The sequence below is a fragment of the Dicentrarchus labrax genome, unplaced genomic scaffold (assembly GCF_905237075.1).
Source record: "Dicentrarchus labrax unplaced genomic scaffold, dlabrax2021, whole genome shotgun sequence".
Taxonomy (NCBI): Eukaryota; Metazoa; Chordata; class Actinopteri; family Moronidae; genus Dicentrarchus; species Dicentrarchus labrax.
The window spans coordinates 25,077,436-25,096,855 of NW_026136722.1; the positions used below are offsets into that span (position 1 = coordinate 25,077,436).

A 19,420-nucleotide genomic window follows, 5' to 3' on the forward strand; every position below is an offset into this window, starting at 1 on the left:
CTTTCTGCAGTAGCCAAGAGCAGACAAACCAAACACTGCCTTTCATATTTGTCACCACAGTAGTTTCCCCTACACGCTTGTCGGGATGAGCTGTAGTGAAATGTTTGCAATGTACAACTTCACCTCTAGATACTTTACTTGCATATTGCATATAAAGTATATACTTTTCATTCATTTATAGTCTTTTATATTTTGTAATATTCTTATTTTGTGATATCTTAATGTACAACCACTTCTGTACTCTTGCACTACAATCCCTTATGCTGCTGTGTCTAATTTGAATTTCTCCTACAGGGGAAGGTACATCGTATCTTATCTTAGATGGGATCTGAGTTCCCCCTTGACCACTTTGTTTGATTTTTATTAAAGGGGGAGGGTATCCTGCTTCTAGATCACTGTCCGAGGTGCTGATCCTACAACCCCCATGACATAGGAGATCACATGGAAATCACAAGTCATTCCCATTGATCAGGGGGATCCCCCCTACACTGGGTGGGAGCAGCCACAGAGTTGGAGCCTGTTCACAGTTTGCAAATTGAGGGCATTGCATTTTTCAGTGTCACAGAGAGGTTAATCTAACTGTGCCAGATGGTTTGTTACACATCAAACAAAGAGTTTGGAAAAGGGCAGGCACTTTCAAAATATCATTGAAACCTGGCAAGATGGATTTTTCATGTGATGTTGTGGCGATCTCGTGAATCCAGATAACAGGGAGGCTCTTGCTTTAAGTAAAATGAAGAATAAATATTTAGCCCCCACCCCCAATCATTTTCTTACTGTCCCTTAGTAGAAGTGTGCAAATGTGGGGTAACAGATCATGAAGAGCAGCCTCTGAAGAGCCATCTGAATGAATGATTCAATCAATCAACTACAAAAGTGAACAGGAAAAGAAGGGCAGGGACCATAATCTTATCAAATCAATGCTAATCCAAACAGTCAATGGTAGCTGAAAGTATATTGTTACTTTTAAACGGGCTCATATTACAGTTAATAATTACCAGCCGTACAAAGGCTGCCGCTTCACCCTCCCTGTTACCGATAGTGGTATCTGTTGGCAGCTCTCCACTGGGAGGCTCTCTGTCGGTGTCCTCCCTCACCACCCAGCAGGGAAGTGATGTCAGACACCTCCAGCGGATCAGTGAACAGGATCCCAACAGAGCGGAGACAGCAACAGGGACAGGATCCGAGCTCAGTCCACAACCTAACCTTCCTCAAAATCCGTCTTCATCCGTGGACAATTTAAGCGGATCTTCATCAAAAACAGCGAGAGCATAAAGTACACACTTTAACCTTTCTAACAAGCTCCGTATTAGCGCAATATGAGGTTAGTGGTATTTTAAAACGAGTGGCGAAAGATTTGCGAGAGCTGACTTCATCCGGAGACGACACAGAGAAGACACAATCCACCGCCCGAAGAGGCTTTAATGTGTCGGATATTTGGCCTGTTCTGATTGTAACCACACTCGGGCTTTAAACCTGAACATTTTCTGGATATTTCGGAGCTAGCGAGCGTGCTTGCTGGCCGACCACAGATTGCCTATCATGGAGTTGAGAGTGGGGAACCGATATAGACTGGGCAGGAAGATTGGAAGTGGCTCGTTTGGAGACATCTATCTGGGTGAGTTACCGTCACAGAAAGTTGCTGCCGTGTTCCCGGTTGTTTCCATTCACCTCAACCCGGTACACGAAGCTGAAGAGAGCCAGTCCGGTACCTTGGTGGGTTTCCGAACCGAGCTCAGAGTCGATCAGCTGTTCAGTGTTTAGTGTTAGCCACATTAGCCACTAAGCTAGCAGTCTGTGTAGCTAAGCAGCTAGTTAGCAGTGACAAGACTTCCAGTGAACTATTTCACAGTAAACGACGTGTTTGTACAATGTGCTCGACTTGGGGAACATTTTTGACTGTCGTAGTTTAAAATGAATGTCTAAATAAACCGTGTTGACGGCTGCAGTGTCGCTAAACCCTTTATCGCCAGTTAGCTAACACAACTAGCTCATAATTGAGTTTACTGTCTGCCTTTATAACCCGGAATAAGCAGTGACTTTACGGTTCCTGAAGCGCTAAATGACATCTAAATTACTCACTGCTGCTGAGCAGCCACCTTCAAACACAACAGGCCCGCTCAGTTTCCTCCTCTGTTCCTAAGAAGTGATTAATCAGGAGCACTGGCTCCTGACAGGGTTTTATTTCCCAATAATCTGAGTCCCTTCTGAAAGGAACCACGATCAGAAAGGAGTGACACTGTCTGTATTTAGTTTGGGGTCCTCATATGATCAAGTGAGGCTCCATGGCTTAGTGAGAACCAGCTTTGACATGAAAATGGTTAATAAATCCTGCTGCTTGTTCAGTGGCTGAGGGGACATGTTCATATATCACAGCCCTTCATTTATAAAGTGCCAGGGGCTGCGGCCTATTGACTGTGTAGTTTTTGTAGTAATTGATTGGATGGGTTGCCTCTCATTGGCAGTAAAGGTTGAGTACATTAGATGTGCTGATTAAAGATTATTCACTACACAGTCAGAGTGGATTTACATCGGCCATTAGTAAGGTTATCATTAATGTTTGGGTGCGGGAAGTTCAAGATCCATTTGAGGTACAAACGTGGGGGAAACATGGATAATGGAAAATGTAAATATGGAAGAATTCTTGCCCAATCTGATTATAATAAGTGGATGTATTAATCACTCCCTGACATTGTGTTCTGCCACCTTTTATTGTAATGCATCCTCTGGTGGCCATATTGGAGGTCCACAGCTCTTGGCAACAGTGGCTGAGAACAGCTGATCACATTTCTAGGCTTAAGACTTAGTCATCTGAGCAACAATAGAGACGAGACATTGTTAATTCATGAAGCGTTTTTACCGGCTGTGGACTCATCACTTCATCTCTGATATCTAATCAACCCAGAGAGAATAATACCCCAGTCTAGCGGTCACAACATGATTAATGATACAATGTAATAGAATTGATATTCAGTGTCTGATTTGAACAATTTACCAACACATGTTTTGTTGTTGCAAGTGTTACATACAATTATGTGTATTACTGCTATTGAATAGAGAATAGGGGAAGTTTTATATCCGTGGTGAATAAAACATCACGACACTACTGTGCTATAGAGGGCTGAAGGCAGTTGTACTGTTTCAGGCATTCATTTGTAGAAACTGTGCTTTTACACTCCGATGGTTAAGGTTTTATTTCATAAACTACAAAATCAAATATTTTTTATGTCAGCGGAGGTACGCTCAATGCTGCCGTCATACTTCAGTTCCCATAAATGATGAAAGGAAGTGTTTGAACTGGATGGGCTTCCTGATGTTGTGAAGACCAGCCTTCGCAGTGTTTCTGCTTGATTTTTTTTTTTTAGATCCAAGCTTCACACTCGCCATTTTCTGCCTCAAGGAAACACATTGTGGAAAATAGTAGATCTAAAAATGAGCTGTTTTAAGATGTGGTGAATGTGGGTCTGCTCGGATGAACTCTGCACCATACTGCTGATATTCAGCTTCCTGCCTGAACCTGTATAAAGACAACATGAAACAAGGTTGAATGCACCGACTGAGTTAAGCAAGGTTCGACACATCCCATCCGTGTGCTGGACACAGAGGTGAAACTATAATTCTGTGGGTAAGACGGCACACAAGCGGACCCTCAGAGTATTCCTTTAAACCCAGTGTTTCACGCATTAGTCAGATCCACTCTTGTTTTGTGTGACCTGTTGATTGGACTGATGGTGAGAGCTGCCAGCTGCTTACACATTCACTTCCCTCCCTCCTCTCTTGAGTGGCTGCTGACTCATGTGACTTAACATTGTTAATCAGCCAGAACAGAGTATGGTTAAATGCTAATAAAAGAAGACATAACAAAGAGTTGTAAAGTGTGCCACATTAACGCGCTCCCACACAGTGTGTGAGCGCTGCAGTAACGCCGACAGCGTGTGAGCAGCCTGCTGTGCGTTGTGGGGATGTCTGGGCGGTGGATTGGGCTTGTAACGGGGCGAGAGGCTGTTTGTTATTGGCGCAAGGAGGAGATGAGGTCAGCTCTTGGTGTGAAGCCTTGTACTCAGTGTGCTGGGCTGTCAGATGTTCACCACTGCTAGAATAGTTTGCAGTCTTTGAGAGGTTTGTCACTCAGTCCTTAAAGTGTGCAAAAAGCAGTTAGTCAAGCTCTACTTCCTGTTACATGGTGGGTGATTTGCATATTTTGTTCATGTCGAAACAAGCTACAGAAGCCTGGTTGCAGTGTTTGTCACCGTACAAACTCCCTGAACTGGATTTTTCTCAGCAGTGTGTTTAAAAAAATAAATAAATAAACCACAACGTTGAGTTTCTATTTTGTGGCATCAGCTTGCTTTGGCTCAGTATGAATTCTCTGGCTTTTGATGGTGACTGAGGCTGTGTTCACACATTGGCACTGCTTGAAAAAGCCCTGCCCCCTGTCAGAGCTGGGTGTCTACCCTCAATACTTGTCTTTAGTGTACTGACCAAAATCTGACTGTAGCACCAAGTAAGTAAAAATAAACTGGCATTGAACGACGCCTGAATAAAAAAAAAAAAGAAACGGCAGACTTTTTTTTATTGGCAAAGTACTTGTCATTTAAATGCCATTTAAAACGCCATCTTTGTTTGCAGCCAAACAAAAGAAAACCCAAAACCTGCTCTCTTCTTATCCACACTTTGCACACATATGCCATTATTTTGTGCCAGACTAAATACATTTTTGTGTTTATTTAAATTGTATATCAGGGATTTGTTTTTAAATTCATATGAAACAACTAGAAAAACTAATAATCCTTAAATCTTGTAAACCCGATTATATTTTTGAAATCATGCTCCTGCCTGAAGAATGGGGGATGGAGGGCCAGAAATGCCTGCAGTTTGATGCCCCTGGTTTAAAGCAATAGTTGGAGTCTTTGGGAAATACTCATTCACTGTCTTATATGAAAGGATATCACTTGCATACATACAGCAAACTAAAGTTACCGAATGCACCTCTAAAGCTCACTAAGTAAAACATAATTAGCTTGTTTAACCTGTAGAAATGTCAGGTTGTGGTTTTACGGATTATGTGCCAGACGACTTATACGGCCCTACCTCTCATTCATATTAATAATCTTAATATTCTTTATATTAATTGGTTAAGAAACTTTGCAGAATTGTAAAATCCCTCCGTATTATAAGCAGTCTGAGCATGTGGTGTAGTTTGGTGATACAACTGCTTCAGTCGTCTACTACCTGCCCGACAGGCACTTATGTAACAGATACTTGGCCTGCGATACCATTGTAAATTGAAACGGTTCCAGCTGTGTATGCCAAAAGGGATGGGTCCATTTATATAAGCAAAGCTAACAGTGAGGTTGTTTTAGAGCTGCAACAATAATGGAGAACTTTAAGGCATGTTTAAACTGAATGCTGAAACAACCAAAAGAAAATCCAAAACCTGCTCTCTTATCAACACTTTGCAATAATGGAGAACTTTAAGGCTTGTTTAGAGCGAATGCTGGTGGTGACTCAGTTTGTCAGACTTATGACACCATGTTGTTCTGCCTTTCAGCTGACTCTGTGTGCAGTTATTGTGTTTTATAGTGGTTTTGTTGACGTCACAACAACCTCTCAGGAACTTTACAGTTGAGAAATCTAGTCTGAGGTTCTTTTTTTTTTTTTGCTTGCAGTTGCAAAGCGAAGACCCCGTTCAATATATATTCCTTTGCAGTACATTTCAGAGTCAGTGACATCCCAGAAAAGCTGCAGTAACAATACAGCCTCCAGCAACAGGCTGGGTTTGATGTGGTTCTCGTCCTGAACCACAGTACGCGCACACACTGCAAACTTTTGACACTCTCTGTGCAACATGTCTCATCTGTTTGCTCTCACCACCCACAATATGCTGCTACAGTATTTGGGGAAGGGGATTGTTAGCATTCTGTGGCTTTCCTTGACTCGCATCACGTCTTCCTTCTTACCACATTTCCTGTGTCTTTGCTTCAGAATGAGTTAAATAAGAGCTGGCCTGCTGTGATGATTAATGTGCCAATACTGAGATGCATGAGATATTTAGTATTTAATTAAAAGGTTTTTATGCTTTTGAAGTTCATTCTGTTTGAAGATTTCTTTATTTATATTTATGCATTACATGACAAATTAGTGCTACATGGAATAGTTGGAGTCTTGGTAAATGTCATCATATATTAACATATGTAATATTTTCCACTTAGGCACCACGTACACTTGGCATTGCAGGTGTTTTGTACCCGGATAAAATCTAGTTGAGATTAAAGACACTTGAAATCCGCCTTGGATTTCTGGGCTGCGTGCAAATCAGGGTCCGCCCTCCTCCAGTCCAGGAGGAGGCGGTCATAAGGGATGTCATCATGCTTAAAAATGTATTAGTCGATACCAATGCCAGTGAAATTCCACAATTCAAAAATCTCATTCATTAAAAACATTTAAACATTACAAAAAAGTAACTCTCTTCTGATGGCCTGTTTGCTTTCCACTCTTTAGTTCATTGTTTAGTTATCATACTTTTTAAAAAAACCTTTTGGCTTTCTCCATCACGTCTGCTCATAGTTCCGTTATAAAATCCCATATTTGTATTGATATCAATTCAAAAAGTACGAATGAGTCCTTCTCCTCCTCCTGCACGCTCTGCAGGTGCGACCCCTTGCCTAAACCCAAACAGAGTATTTCCAACATGTGAGAGCACGTCTGACAAGTTCATATGTGAGAATAGTTTCACAGTTCTTCTTTTCGATTAGTCGAGGCTGCATCTTCAATGTGCTGTTCTTTTTCCTGTGGCATTTAACAGCACACTAGAACCCCCCAACACCACACTCATGGGTGATTTGCATTTTTGAACTATGCTGACAGTTACAGTAAAGCTTCTGTATGTGTTTTGCAGAGACTTAATACATTTACATCTTTTCAGCATGTGGCTGCAATGGGTCTCTCTCCTTGGATGCATGCATAACTTTTTAATGCGTGCAGCTACTCAATGCAAAGTCTTTAGAAGTTTGTTGCTGCTGCTGTTTGTGAACCAGAGTGCAGAGATGTGTCTGAACATGTTTTGGCAGCAACACCGCTCAGAATAAAAAAACACACACACACACACACCACATATGTACACAGGAATCACACACACTCACAAGCGGGAAGACCAGAAGACAAGCGGGCGTGGGGCTGGGGGCTGCATTCCCCAGGAAAATCTGTCCGGGCAAATCACATTCCTATGATGCAATAAAGCAGACGGCGCACTGAAATGTGTTGTTCAGATTGTAAAGAGCCTTTGCAGACATTTTCGCTGTTGTTGTTGTTTGTTTGCTTGCTTGATTGATTTATTTATTGATTGGCTAAAGCAAGAAGTCACTGTGAGTTAAGTGTCTCTGTGTATGTTTCAAAGTGCTCAAACTAAAATAGAGAGAAGCCCTTGTTTACCTGATGCCCATCTGCACATGAACAGTTTGTTAAATCTAAGATCAGACAGCATACTTTAAATCTAATAATAAATCTCATAAGGTTGCAATGAGCAAAAGTTTTTGCATTATTAATCATTTCAATTAATCCGTGTAGTAAGTGCTTAATCTGCTAACTCTTGCTTGTATTCAGTTACAGTGTTGTGAAACTGAATACAGAAAGCAAATCTATAACTGATGGTGGGCTGCAGTGTTTACTAGATGTCAAAAAAAGTCAATTTTCAGTGGTTAAGTTTTTGTGAATTGACACACACACTATTATTATTGACTATTGAACTAGTACACTAATATTATTGGCATCATACACTCTTTAACTGCCTTAATTCAATGTATCGTATTTAATGTTAAACAAATGGCAAAATGGTCTGGAAGGTGAAGGAGGTGTTCACGATATGTCGGGCAACTAGGGCTGAAACGATTCATCCATTAGTAGATGGACCTAAAATGAATGAGCAACTGTTTCGACAAACTGGTTAATTAAACGAAAAAATATTCCAATAATGGTGAAATCATGACCGCATTTAACAACTTTAACAGCGGTTTATTCGAAAGCTAAGAGTCCAACCGAGTGATCCACAGCAGGGACAGAGTGTACTTTCCATTTGTTAACAATAAGTTAACTCCCCACTTCTCTCACTTCTAAGGAACCCAGTGTTCTCCACGATACTATGAAGGTGAATGGAATTTTGTTGTTTGGCACTTGGGTGAACTGACCCTTTTAAAGTCACTACCCAGAATGATTTGGATATGGATTTGGGTGGCCAGCCAGAGGCAGATCAATGCCATTTAATTTAGTTGCACTGACGATCTGAAGCAGAACTGCCTCGTTCCAGCTCGAGCTTTTTGTTTTCCCGCATCATCGCAAAACCTGGCAGCAGCAACCTGCATACAGCGCTGTACGGCCACGCATTCACAGGCTTTTCTTCAGCATTATCCCACCAGTATAAAATATACAACATATCTGCTTTAAACTGAGTCATAGTCCTAATTGTGTGCCTCGCCCTGCTGGGTGCTGCTCAGCCCGCCCAGATGACATCATACAGAGAAATCAATGATGCTCCATTGGTGCTGCTGTTAGCCTGCACGATTGAACCGCTGCCCGTATGAGACCATGTGTGTGTTGAGAAAGGGGATTACGTAACCTGGTGTCCAGTTGCTGTGTTTATGTGGAAGGAACTGGACCCCATAACCATATTTAGGAAGAAAGCAGCTGAAGCACTGGTTTGTTGGATCACGAGTGTTTCTCACATACACAGTTCCCCAAAACCTTCTGGTCTGTTGAAGGAATTAGATGAATAATGTAATGATGGCTGCGAGGACATTTGGACTGCACATGCACAAGTAGATTCTTGAAAGAAGAGCAGGGTGCACAGAGTGCGCACTGTTGGTTTCCATTTTGGCCGGCTTTGCTGTGTTAACCACCGGTATGTCCCTGTGTACCCAAGCAGCTTTCTTCTCTTTAATCACCGTCGCTAATGTGCTCTTTATACCACTTGTTGACCAGTCAGGCTTTATTATCTTCATATCTAATTTGCTTCATAAGACTTGATGGACTTGGACAGCCATGATATAAATCTGTGATATACATTGGACTTTGACCTGTCTGCACTCCGTGTTGCAGATTGAGCTCTGTTGCCATATTGGCTGTACTCTGGTAAACGCTGCTATGCTACGTCCTTAAAGCAAAATGATGTGATGTGTTTCCATGCAGCTGACCTCTTGTCTCTCTGTCTGTCTGTCCGTCTAGGTACTGATATCTCGGTTGGAGAGGAGGTAGCCATCAAGTTGGAATGTGTGAAGACCAAACACCCACAGCTCCACATAGAGAGCAAAATCTACAAGATGATGCAGGGTGGAGGTACTGTATGCTCTTTAACACACCATGTACACACACATTCTGCCGCTCTAAAGTGTTGTTGCTGCTTTGTGGGGTACTAAGTACCCCACACCAGTATTCAAGCACTTAAACGTATAGGCCAGCATCTGTTTATCATTGTAAATCATTATATAGAAGGATCAATGTGTGGCACCTCAGTATATATTGAGTTAAATGAGGAACCAACTGGAGGTAGGTATATTCAACCTACCTTAAAGAAGTATCTGATTTTGTTATAGTGGCCCTAATTTCCTCCCTGATCACTGTGGATGTTTTGAAACTTAACTGTGAATGGTGAGCGGGGAAAACCTGACTGGCTTGACCCCTGACGACATGACGGTATGCTTTTCATTGTCAACTGAACCTCTAAAACATGCTGGCGCCGCCCACAGTGACTGAGGACATAAAATTCTGACCAGCAGTGCGACAAGGAGAGGCTGACAGAGGTTCTATTTTGTGCAAGGGTCCTCTGCACACACGAGCAACAACCTGGAGGCAACTAATCCCAGAAGCACAGCTCTTTACCATCTCATAATAAGTAAAAGCACTTGAAACGTAACACAAAATACAGGGACAGCCACAGTCATCGGCTTCCTGATTCACAGTTCCAACTAATTTCTCAGGAATTCCAGTGCAGTGAGACGTGACGTGAGAAAAAAATTTCCCAATCAGAGCGGAGTGTAAATTTTGTGCTCGACTCTAAACGTGCCGGTCAGCTTTGAGCGAGAAAGAACCTGTCACCCTGTGTGATGACAGGAGGTTAGCGTTGCTGTTGGGAACTAAAACAAAAATCAGGCAGGGATAACAGAATGAGGTTGGCAGGTTTTATTTCCCAACTTCACTGGCTGATGAACTCTGCCCAGCTTTGTTCTGACTTTGTAGCCAACAGTCGACTGGGACTGAGCACGTACAGGAGACAGTTTGTCTCTGTAAGCACAACTGTGCACACACAAGCATTTGTATTTTTGTTCCAGCATGGTAGGATTTATTGGGGCACGGTGGCTGACCCAGACCGTGGGATGTATTTGCGTTTGTATGTATATAAATAGCTGATGCAGACTGTGTGTGTGTGTGTGTGCGGCACTAGGTGCTGAGCAGCAGCATTTTGTTGCTGTCTGCCTGTACAAGGAAATGCCAGATGGCCCCCTCGCCTTGGGAACGTCAGCCTATTACCAGCTACTACAAAACCAGCTGGCCTCTGCCTTAACACTCCTACTGTGTGTCGGGGGCATGGACACTGTGTGCTTGATGAAGGCTTTCAGATTTGAGCCATTTCTATTCTCTACTGTAGCATTGCACTGCGCTGCACCAGGCAGCTTTTAAAAAATGTGTTTGAGTTGGAAAATGAGGATATCTCTACCCACAATGCCCTCCCCCTAGCATTGAATCAGGCTTTGCATGTAAGCATAAGGAATAATGCTCACTATAAATTCATATCAATCATAAAAAGTCCCCTATGTATTATATTAGCTGGTTATTTAAATTTAATTAGAATAAAAATATAAAAATGACAAACTGCCCAGTGAACTTTTTAAAGAGCGCTTTCATTGTGAGGTTGATCCTCTGAGTTCCCTGTTTTGGAAACACAGAAACAATGAAGTGTATTTGAATTATGAACATTTTATGGGAACTCCCATAGTAATGTCACATGATACGGTAGGATTATTATGAATAGTATTATCAATACAGTTACTCACTCCGAGAGCTGTAGACATAGAGTGAGGGAAGATGGGTAATCGACAGTGGACGGCCTCGGCCTCTCGGACAGATGAGAAGGTAATCCCTGGTCAAAGCTTCAAATATTTGTTGTTGATTACTACCCCAAATAATGATGGGTAATCTTAATCACGACAGAGGGAGTAGGATTGAAACTAAGGTTTTTTTTTTTTTTTATTATCAAGTAATTTGTCTACTTTCTTGATTAATGGATCAGTCGTTGAGTTGATGAGATTTTGAATTTCATGACAGAATTTAAAAAAAAAGAAAGCCCGTCCCAGAAAGTTCAAGGTGACTCCTTCAGATCTCGTTTTGTCCGACTAACAGTCATAACCCAAAGATATTCACTTTACAATAATGATATATATCTACATTCCCCACACTGTGGAAGCTGCATTCAGCAAATGTTTGGAATTTTTGCTTGATGACTGAAACACTTCCTGTTAATTCTGCTTACTCATTTAGTACTTGAGAGAAGGCATTGTGGGTAGATATGATTTGAGTCCTCATTCAACATCACTGATCTGCAGTCACTTAGAATCACACTAAGACTATGCTCAAAGTTACATTCAGCTTCTGTTTATACAAAGTATGCAGTATAAACAATAATTGACGAAGTTAATGAAAATAACATGAAGAGTTAAATGTGACCTTTTCCTCTGTTTTGCGCTCCCTCCTCTCCTCCAGTGGGCATTCCGACGATAAAGTGGTGCGGGGCTGAGGGCGACTACAATGTGATGGTGATGGAACTGCTGGGGCCCAGTCTGGAGGATCTGTTCAACTTCTGCTCTCGGAAATTCAGCCTCAAGACGGTCCTGCTGCTGGCCGACCAGATGGTGAGCGCCAGAGAGGAAGCGAAACAAAGAGGAAGGGGTTGCTAGATGCTAGCTGCTAATTTTGTTGTTTTTTTAACTTGAGGTGTACTATAGTTATTATAGTTATTGTGAAAACAGTGTGCTGGAGACACGAGAGCGTCTTATTCTTTTAGCTCTCGTGACAAATTTGAACGCTGCATCTACTGTAAACCTCTACATGAAAACATAATCCAAAGTCCAGATGTTTTATCCAAGTTCTGCTATTCTCAATATCTACTTATATATACTAATATACTTGACGCTGCCTTTACTGGTGGGCTGACTACATTTAAAGCTACATTTGGCAGTACTCTCTGGTACTTGTATCTGACTCCCTTTTCTCTCCTTTCCGCCATGTTTGCATGTTAACGCTCACATCAGATCTGCTCCCGCTTCCTCCCCTCTAGATCAGCCGCATCGAATACATCCACTCCAAGAACTTCATCCACAGGGACGTGAAGCCAGACAACTTCCTGATGGGGTTGGGCAAGAAGGGCAACCTGGTCTACATCATTGACTTCGGCCTGGCCAAGAAATACCGCGACGCCCGCACACACCAGCACATCCCCTACCGCGAGAACAAGAACCTGACCGGAACCGCCCGCTACGCCTCCATAAACACACATCTGGGCATCGGTAAGGCCGGTCGTTGTAGCGTCAATAAAGTCCCGCCTTATGTCATGAATGGATAGACTCGCCTCGTGGCCGCTGATCTGACTTTGTCCCCCTTTGTGTCTACAGAGCAGTCCAGACGGGACGACTTGGAGTCGCTGGGTTACGTCCTCATGTACTTCAACCTGGGTTCTCTGCCCTGGCAGGGTCTGAAAGCCGCCACCAAGAGGCAGAAGTACGAACGCATCAGTGAGAAGAAAATGTCCACTCCCATTGAGGTCCTCTGCAAAGGCTACCCATGTACGTTTAACTGCTCCCTCCCTTCTTTCATTGGTTCTGTGTGGGATGTAATCACATACTAACTTTTAATATCAGAATGGAGGTTGGTGTGTTTAAGTATTTCCCACAAAGCTACAGTGCATACCGTTTGTGAACTTTTCCCCATCCTCTTGGTCCTCCACAGCGGAGTTCGCCACCTACCTGAACTTCTGCCGCTCTCTGCGGTTTGACGACAAACCCGACTATTCGTACCTCCGCCAGCTCTTCAGGAACCTCTTCCACAGACAGGGCTTCTCCTACGACTACGTCTTTGACTGGAACATGCTCAAATTTGTAAGTTGTTGGGATTCCCTTCATTCTCTGTCGTCTCCAAAGTCTGCATGATTTTTGCTTCCACGGTTGATTACAATGGATTTGGGTGCATTCAGCTGCCTTCATCAGTACGGAGTTGGAGAGTTTAGATGTGGTCAGCAGACGCAGTACTACTCACTGAAATGTGTATTTACAGTAAAACTAAATGTAATCATACACACTACTGCCTCTGTTCAATTTTTATTAAGTGCGACAATATCTGTTCATACAAAGAGCCAAAACTACACAGAGGCAGTTTTTGTACAAGGTTAGCAGACCTTAACTTTCCCTTCATACTAGTTTTGCCAGGGAGTTTTATTAAAGAATATATATCTGATGTTTGAAATGACCATGTGATTTAAATAATGGTTAATTTCCCACCTATTTCACCCATTTCAGGCACTCTGTGATGAACTACTCACTGCTTCTACCAGGAGAAAATATGTTGAATAAATATGTCTCTGTGTGTGTCAGGGTGCCAACAGGGCCGTGGAGGACGCAGAGAGGGAGCGGCGGGAGCGGGAGGAGAGGCTGAGGCACAGCAGGAACCCCGGAGCCAGGGGCATGGCCTCGGCCTCAGGAAGAGCCAGGGCGGCTCAGGACGTCGCAGCCCCCTCACCACTTAATCCCGCCTCACACACAGGTCAGCACACACAAACAGTACTTATCAGGAAGCAATTGAAAGGTCATTAGTTTTGAGTGATCCAGTGCTTGTATTTATTCTATGTATTTGTTGTAATTTGATGTATTGTTTTGGATGCGGGACACAGAAAATAGAAAGTAAAAAGTCAGCAAGATGCCATTATTTTGGGTTTTGTTGGTCACCAGTCTTCTTTGACTATTTTTTTTTTTTATAATCAAGAGATGTTCCTTATCAGTGATCTCCTGTCCCTTTTTTGTCAGGTTTGGAGAAGGAGAGGAAGGTGAGCATGCGTCTTCATCGCGGAGCACCCGTCAACATCTCCTCCTCAGACCTGACGGGACGCCAGGACACATCCCGCATGTCCACCTCACAGGTAACACACAGACACAAACTGCGATTAGTTATGTAACGTACAAAATCCTCAATTCTGTCTGTCTACATGTCTCAGGCAGAGCAGGGAAAGATATGAAAGAGCAAAGCTCAGCGGGTGAGGGGAATTAAAAAGAGCAGAGGGAGGGCTTTGACTGACTAAATCTTCTGAAATAAACCAGCTGTGCTCAGTTGTCTAACAAATATTGACGTGTCTGCAAAAACAGGAAGCATATATCACAAGAGAACACACAGTATGTGTCTATCAGCATTTAAAGATGTGTTTCAGGGAGTGCTAACAGACAAAGAACTTCCCTTTTTTACTTGCCCTAAATGTCAGTTTGTTCCCCTTTTTTTGCATTTTACATATTGGGACAGACTGATGACAACAGTAAAGATGGGCGTTTGTCTTCTTTTGGACGTAGTTTAAGAGCCTCTGCTGCACTCTGCAGTTTAGGTTGTTTGTTCTCTCCTCTTTCTTTTAGAGCCACTGCTCCCCCAGGAGGCCAATGAGTGTAACAGCCAGATAAAGTCTAAAAAAGGATGTTTACTTCCTTCGACTACAACCAACAGCTGTAGTAACTAAACTTGTTCAGCCTGAACTGGCTTTCTTTAGGGGATTTATAGTTATGAAACAAGTTCAAATAGACAGGTTACATTTCTCTGTGCTGATGTGTTGGAATCCAAGGCCGCCTTTATTCCTTTTGAAGAGGAGTAGTATTTGTTGTGTTTGTCTGTTTATTATAGGATGTGATTAAAGTCCTAATAAGACAATATTACATTTCTCTCTGCATTACAATAACCAAACATCTGACCTCACAGTTTTACAAAGAAGACCTAGAATTTAGTTCGGCACTTAAACTAAGCACTAAATGCTAAATTAACTATGGTAATAATTGAATATAATAATATACATGGCTCTGACCATTTCTTGTGTGTGTATACATAATGTTCCAGTTAGTGATATTGTTATTGAGGGGTCTGCTTGTCTATTTAAAGAAGGGAATTTATTTCATTTTAAAGGGTCAATTCACCCAAATTACAAAATAGAAACAGTGTTGTAACTCTTAACGGTATGAAGCAATGCAGAAATACAATGTCCAATTTCTGCCATCACCTGAATACAACGGGAGAATCTGTGTCTTGATTTTCATGTTTAAGATTTTAAGGGATTTTCGTTGACAGTTTGAGGGTACAGAGAGACAGGCTTGAACACGCCCTTCACGTGGGAAAAAACCCACTCAGACCCACCCCTTTGCCCCCGAGGTTACATGACGTTACCTCATGGGTGTGTGTAGTAGAAGGTGAAATCATCAATCAATTTTTCCATACACTCTGTACTTAATACGTACAATAGTAACGGTGTGTTTCCATTGCCTCTGGTTGCTATGGCTTCCAGGTAAACACGGCAGAGTGTGATTGGACGTGACTAAACTTAACATGAATAAAACTTTAATATCTCATCTCACCTCATCCGTGAACATGTTTCCTGCCTGAGTCACATCAGATAGATTGTTCACCATGCTGTTTTAACAATGAAGACAACAAGTCCTGTGATCCAACGCTGCTTCCTGACGTCATTAACCTACGTCTTTTGTTAGTTTGATGTGAGACGCACCTAGCGGCAGAAATTACATATTGTACGTTAAAGTCTCGAGTCCAAGTCATGTGACTTGAGTCCACACCTCTGGCTGATACTGAAAGAAAGGGACTGTGCCTGTTTTTTAACTAAAAAATGTGGATTTAATGTAATGTTACAACCTACAACCTACATTCTGGCTCCTCAGTGGACATCTTTGAACATTCAACAACGTTAAATTGACATATGTTTGGAAGTGTCGTTGCTCAGTGGGTCAGCTTGTCAAATCTCCATTGGCTGATTTTTAGAACTTAAAACACGTTGCCTGTTTCGACAGCCAATCAGCTCAAAGCGAAGTCAGCTGATTCATTTAGTTACAACCGGTTAGCTGTTTGAAATGGTTTTAGACGGAGGGAAAAGAGAGGATCACTATCAGACAGGCTTTCAGAATGCTGCAAACTGACGGATTGCAAGCAGTTGCGAGTTTGAGCTCGCCTCGCCGTCAACCTTGGGTCTGAACTTTGCTCCGCTTGTTACCGTCAGTTAATGTTGTTCTCTTGTCCTCTGCAGGCTCTGTCCCGGGTCACACCCAGCGGCCTCCAGTCCGCAGCGCCACGGTGAAACCCTCCCATCCATCTGTGCACCATGGAGGCCTCAACATGCACCACCTGCTGCACACACACACACACACACACACACACTCTCAAACACACACTCTCAAACACACACATATACACATACAGGACTTAATTGACACAGAGGACTACCAACCATTGCACAAGAGTCTGGCTGCGCTCTTGTTCACTTGACAGAGGAAGAGGTGCACAACCCGAAGTGTGTGTGTCTGTGTGTGTGTTTGTTTGTTTGTTTGTTTGTTTGTTTGTTTGTTTGTGTGCGAGAGAGCGAGATAGGCAGGTGGAGTGCAGTTTGGTTGTCTTAACCACCTTGGCAAAGTAGCAGCCTCCCTTCTTCCTTCTCACGTGGAAGATGTGGAAACACTCCCCTCCTCCTCCTTACTGTTGATGAAGCCATGGATTTACTTCTCTCTGGCATCTGTTTATTTTTTTTATTTTTTTTTAACTTGATTTTACTTATTTTTGTTCATTAGCATTAAAACTTCTTTTACACCAGCTCCACTGAGTCAGACTTCACAAGGGTTTGAAAATGGAGAATGACGAGTCTGTTAGCTGTTGAAAATAGTGTGGGACTTTTTAATTATGAACGCAGGAAGACACGTGATCCATCATGGCAATGTTAAAGGACAGTGCCTAAACTCTATTTGTTTCCTGAAAGAGTCTCTAAATCCCTTTTTTTTTTTGTAGGTGTTTTAGGTTTAAATGTAATATAGATAGGGGGATAACCCCCTTGTTTTAAAAACGGGATGAAAGGACTTTTAATGTTCTATTTTCAAAGGGGATCCCATAGAATGAGTTTGGGGTTTGTCTTCTGTCCTCCTCAGGTGCATTGGAACCAGGACGTTGTAGTAAATCCAAAAACCCGCAGCACATTTTCTTTCTGTCTTCAGGTTGTGACTGCAGTGTGCTGCTTGGGAAAGCTGTGAATGGAGCAGTGAAATAGTCAGGATCTGTCCACACTGAATGGATGAGATGTTGTTTTTAACCCGGTGCATAGTGATGTGGTTTTGTGTGTGTTTGTGTGGTTCTGTCGTAGGCTTATACGAGCTCAAATGGGTGGGGGGAGGAGGGAGGGGGGAGGTTGAACACATTGAGGGGTTATTTTGTTTCAAATTTTCAACTCCTTTGCCTCCTAAACCTCACTCTAGACCATCCAGCCGCCAGCTCCCACTTTGGGTCAAAATGCTGTTCGCTTTTTATGTTTTTTCCAAGCATGCTTTTGGCCATTTTCTACCCCAAGACCTTGTTAAACGCTGTGTCTGGTTGTGCTTCTCCAATACTATCCCAGCAGACGACACGGAAATCAACCTCCACAGGCGCTTAAATAATGTCTTTTTCAATGTAATGACAATGTAAAGGCAGTTTAGTTTTCATTTACATTGCATTACTTTACAGGCAGCCCGGTTAACCCGTGGCTAAGACTGCATCAAAACTCTACATAATTATTTTTTTGTCCTTCTGGGGGATTTTATTGGAGTAAGCAAGAAACAGCTCTACAACGAGTTTGGTCAGAATTGGGCAACGTCTCAATCCAGATCGTTTACTGTTGAGAACGCGCCGTTAGACAATATTTTCCCACGTGATTGCACAGTGCACAACTGAACTGCATGAACAGTGATCACTTTAAATGAGATGTTTTGGTTGGCTGATCAAATTCAAGGCACACTCCACCATTTCGGATCAGTTTATCAGGCATGGGGAGTACTAGACTTCTGTTTGTTGCACCCCCATCCAAAAACACTGGATCACTAGCCCCTGTTACATCTCTTTTGACCATTCTTCTTCAGTCATCAGTCATAATGTGGCCGCTACTGTTGGATTGATCAGCTGCGACCAACTTAGTACATCCCGATCAGAGGGGTCGGGTAGAAAGATGGAGCGGTGTGCTTTAACATCCGGGTGGATGGAAGCATGGAGGTTTTTGGAGAGCTGTGAGTGTTGTCTTAAGAGTCGCGACGGCGCTCGAACCGCGAGCCTCACGCAGCTCTTTCCGGTGTCCTTCCATCAAGAGGTGGCGTGATCCGAGCGGACGGGCCGAGCCGATGAATCCTGCAGATTTTGAAGTAGAAAATTCTCTATGTGGTAGACTGGTTGCAAAGTATTGTAGGCCATTTCCTGTAGTTAAACGGGGGAAGGGGTTGTAGTGGTAATTTGTACATGTCTGTTCTGTTGTTGTGTATAGGATGTGCCTACTCTGTCTGCCGCTGTACGATTTCGGGCAATGACGACAGTGTACGGAGGGACTGGGAATGCCTCACTCCATTAGAGTTCCTGCTAAGGCAGTTTTTTTTAATATACTTCACCTGTGGGCTTGAAAATTAAACAAAAAAAGTGATGGATTAACTTGTTTGTCTCACTGATGATGGCTATGATAAATGCAAGTACACTTTACACGGGAGAATAGTTTCTTTCAGTCTGTCATGTCTTCTTCTTCTCTCCGTTACTACTTTATTTCATCACCTCCTGTTCAATATTTGCTTTTAACTGTGTGGTGGAGATGGTTGCTCGTGTCCCACAATGCATCTCTTACTGTGGATTCATGGGAAATCTTTCTTTCCACTCCCACCTTAAGACTTTTTGCTCCTCATTTGTAATGCCACTGTATTTGTGTATTTTAAAATTGTGTAAATAAATTAATAAGTACTTGTATGTGTTGCTTTTTATTGATTGGAATGAAATGGGGTAAACACAAGTGTAACCTGGACTCTGTCTGACGTGAATGGACCTCCATTGTCATTGGTAACACCTGTGTTTACCCTACCATTTAATGTCGAGAGTGCTGCTGTGAAAAAGGGTCTCGTTGCAAACGTTTCCATGCTAACAAGCTAAATGAAAGTGCTGAACGTGGTAAACATCGGCATGTTAGCGTTGTCATTGTGAGCGTGTTGGCATATTGTGGTACAGCCTCACTGTCAGCTTCAGCCGTTCACACAGGAATAATATTACAGGGGAGAGTGTGTGTGTCTCCCCCCCCCCCCACTTGGAATAAAATAAACTGTTTTAGCTTCTGGTAACTTAAATGATATCTGCAACAGTG

At 42.7% G+C, this 19,420-nt stretch overlaps 1 protein-coding gene across 1 annotated transcript; it reads left to right on the plus strand.

Annotated features, from left to right (window-relative positions):
- The first annotated feature begins 1,119 nt into the window (after positions 1-1,119).
- On the plus strand, positions 1,120-19,032 carry csnk1da (casein kinase 1, delta a). The gene is made up of 9 exons (XM_051389160.1): positions 1,120-1,618; positions 9,217-9,327; positions 11,749-11,897; positions 12,323-12,551; positions 12,657-12,827; positions 12,991-13,139; positions 13,632-13,800; positions 14,061-14,173; positions 16,319-19,032. Exons 1-9 carry the CDS (start codon positions 1,543-1,545, stop codon positions 16,367-16,369), a joined length of 1,218 nt encoding a protein of 405 aa, XP_051245120.1. The 5' UTR covers positions 1,120-1,542; the 3' UTR covers positions 16,370-19,032.
- The last annotated feature ends 388 nt before the right edge of the window (positions 19,033-19,420 follow it).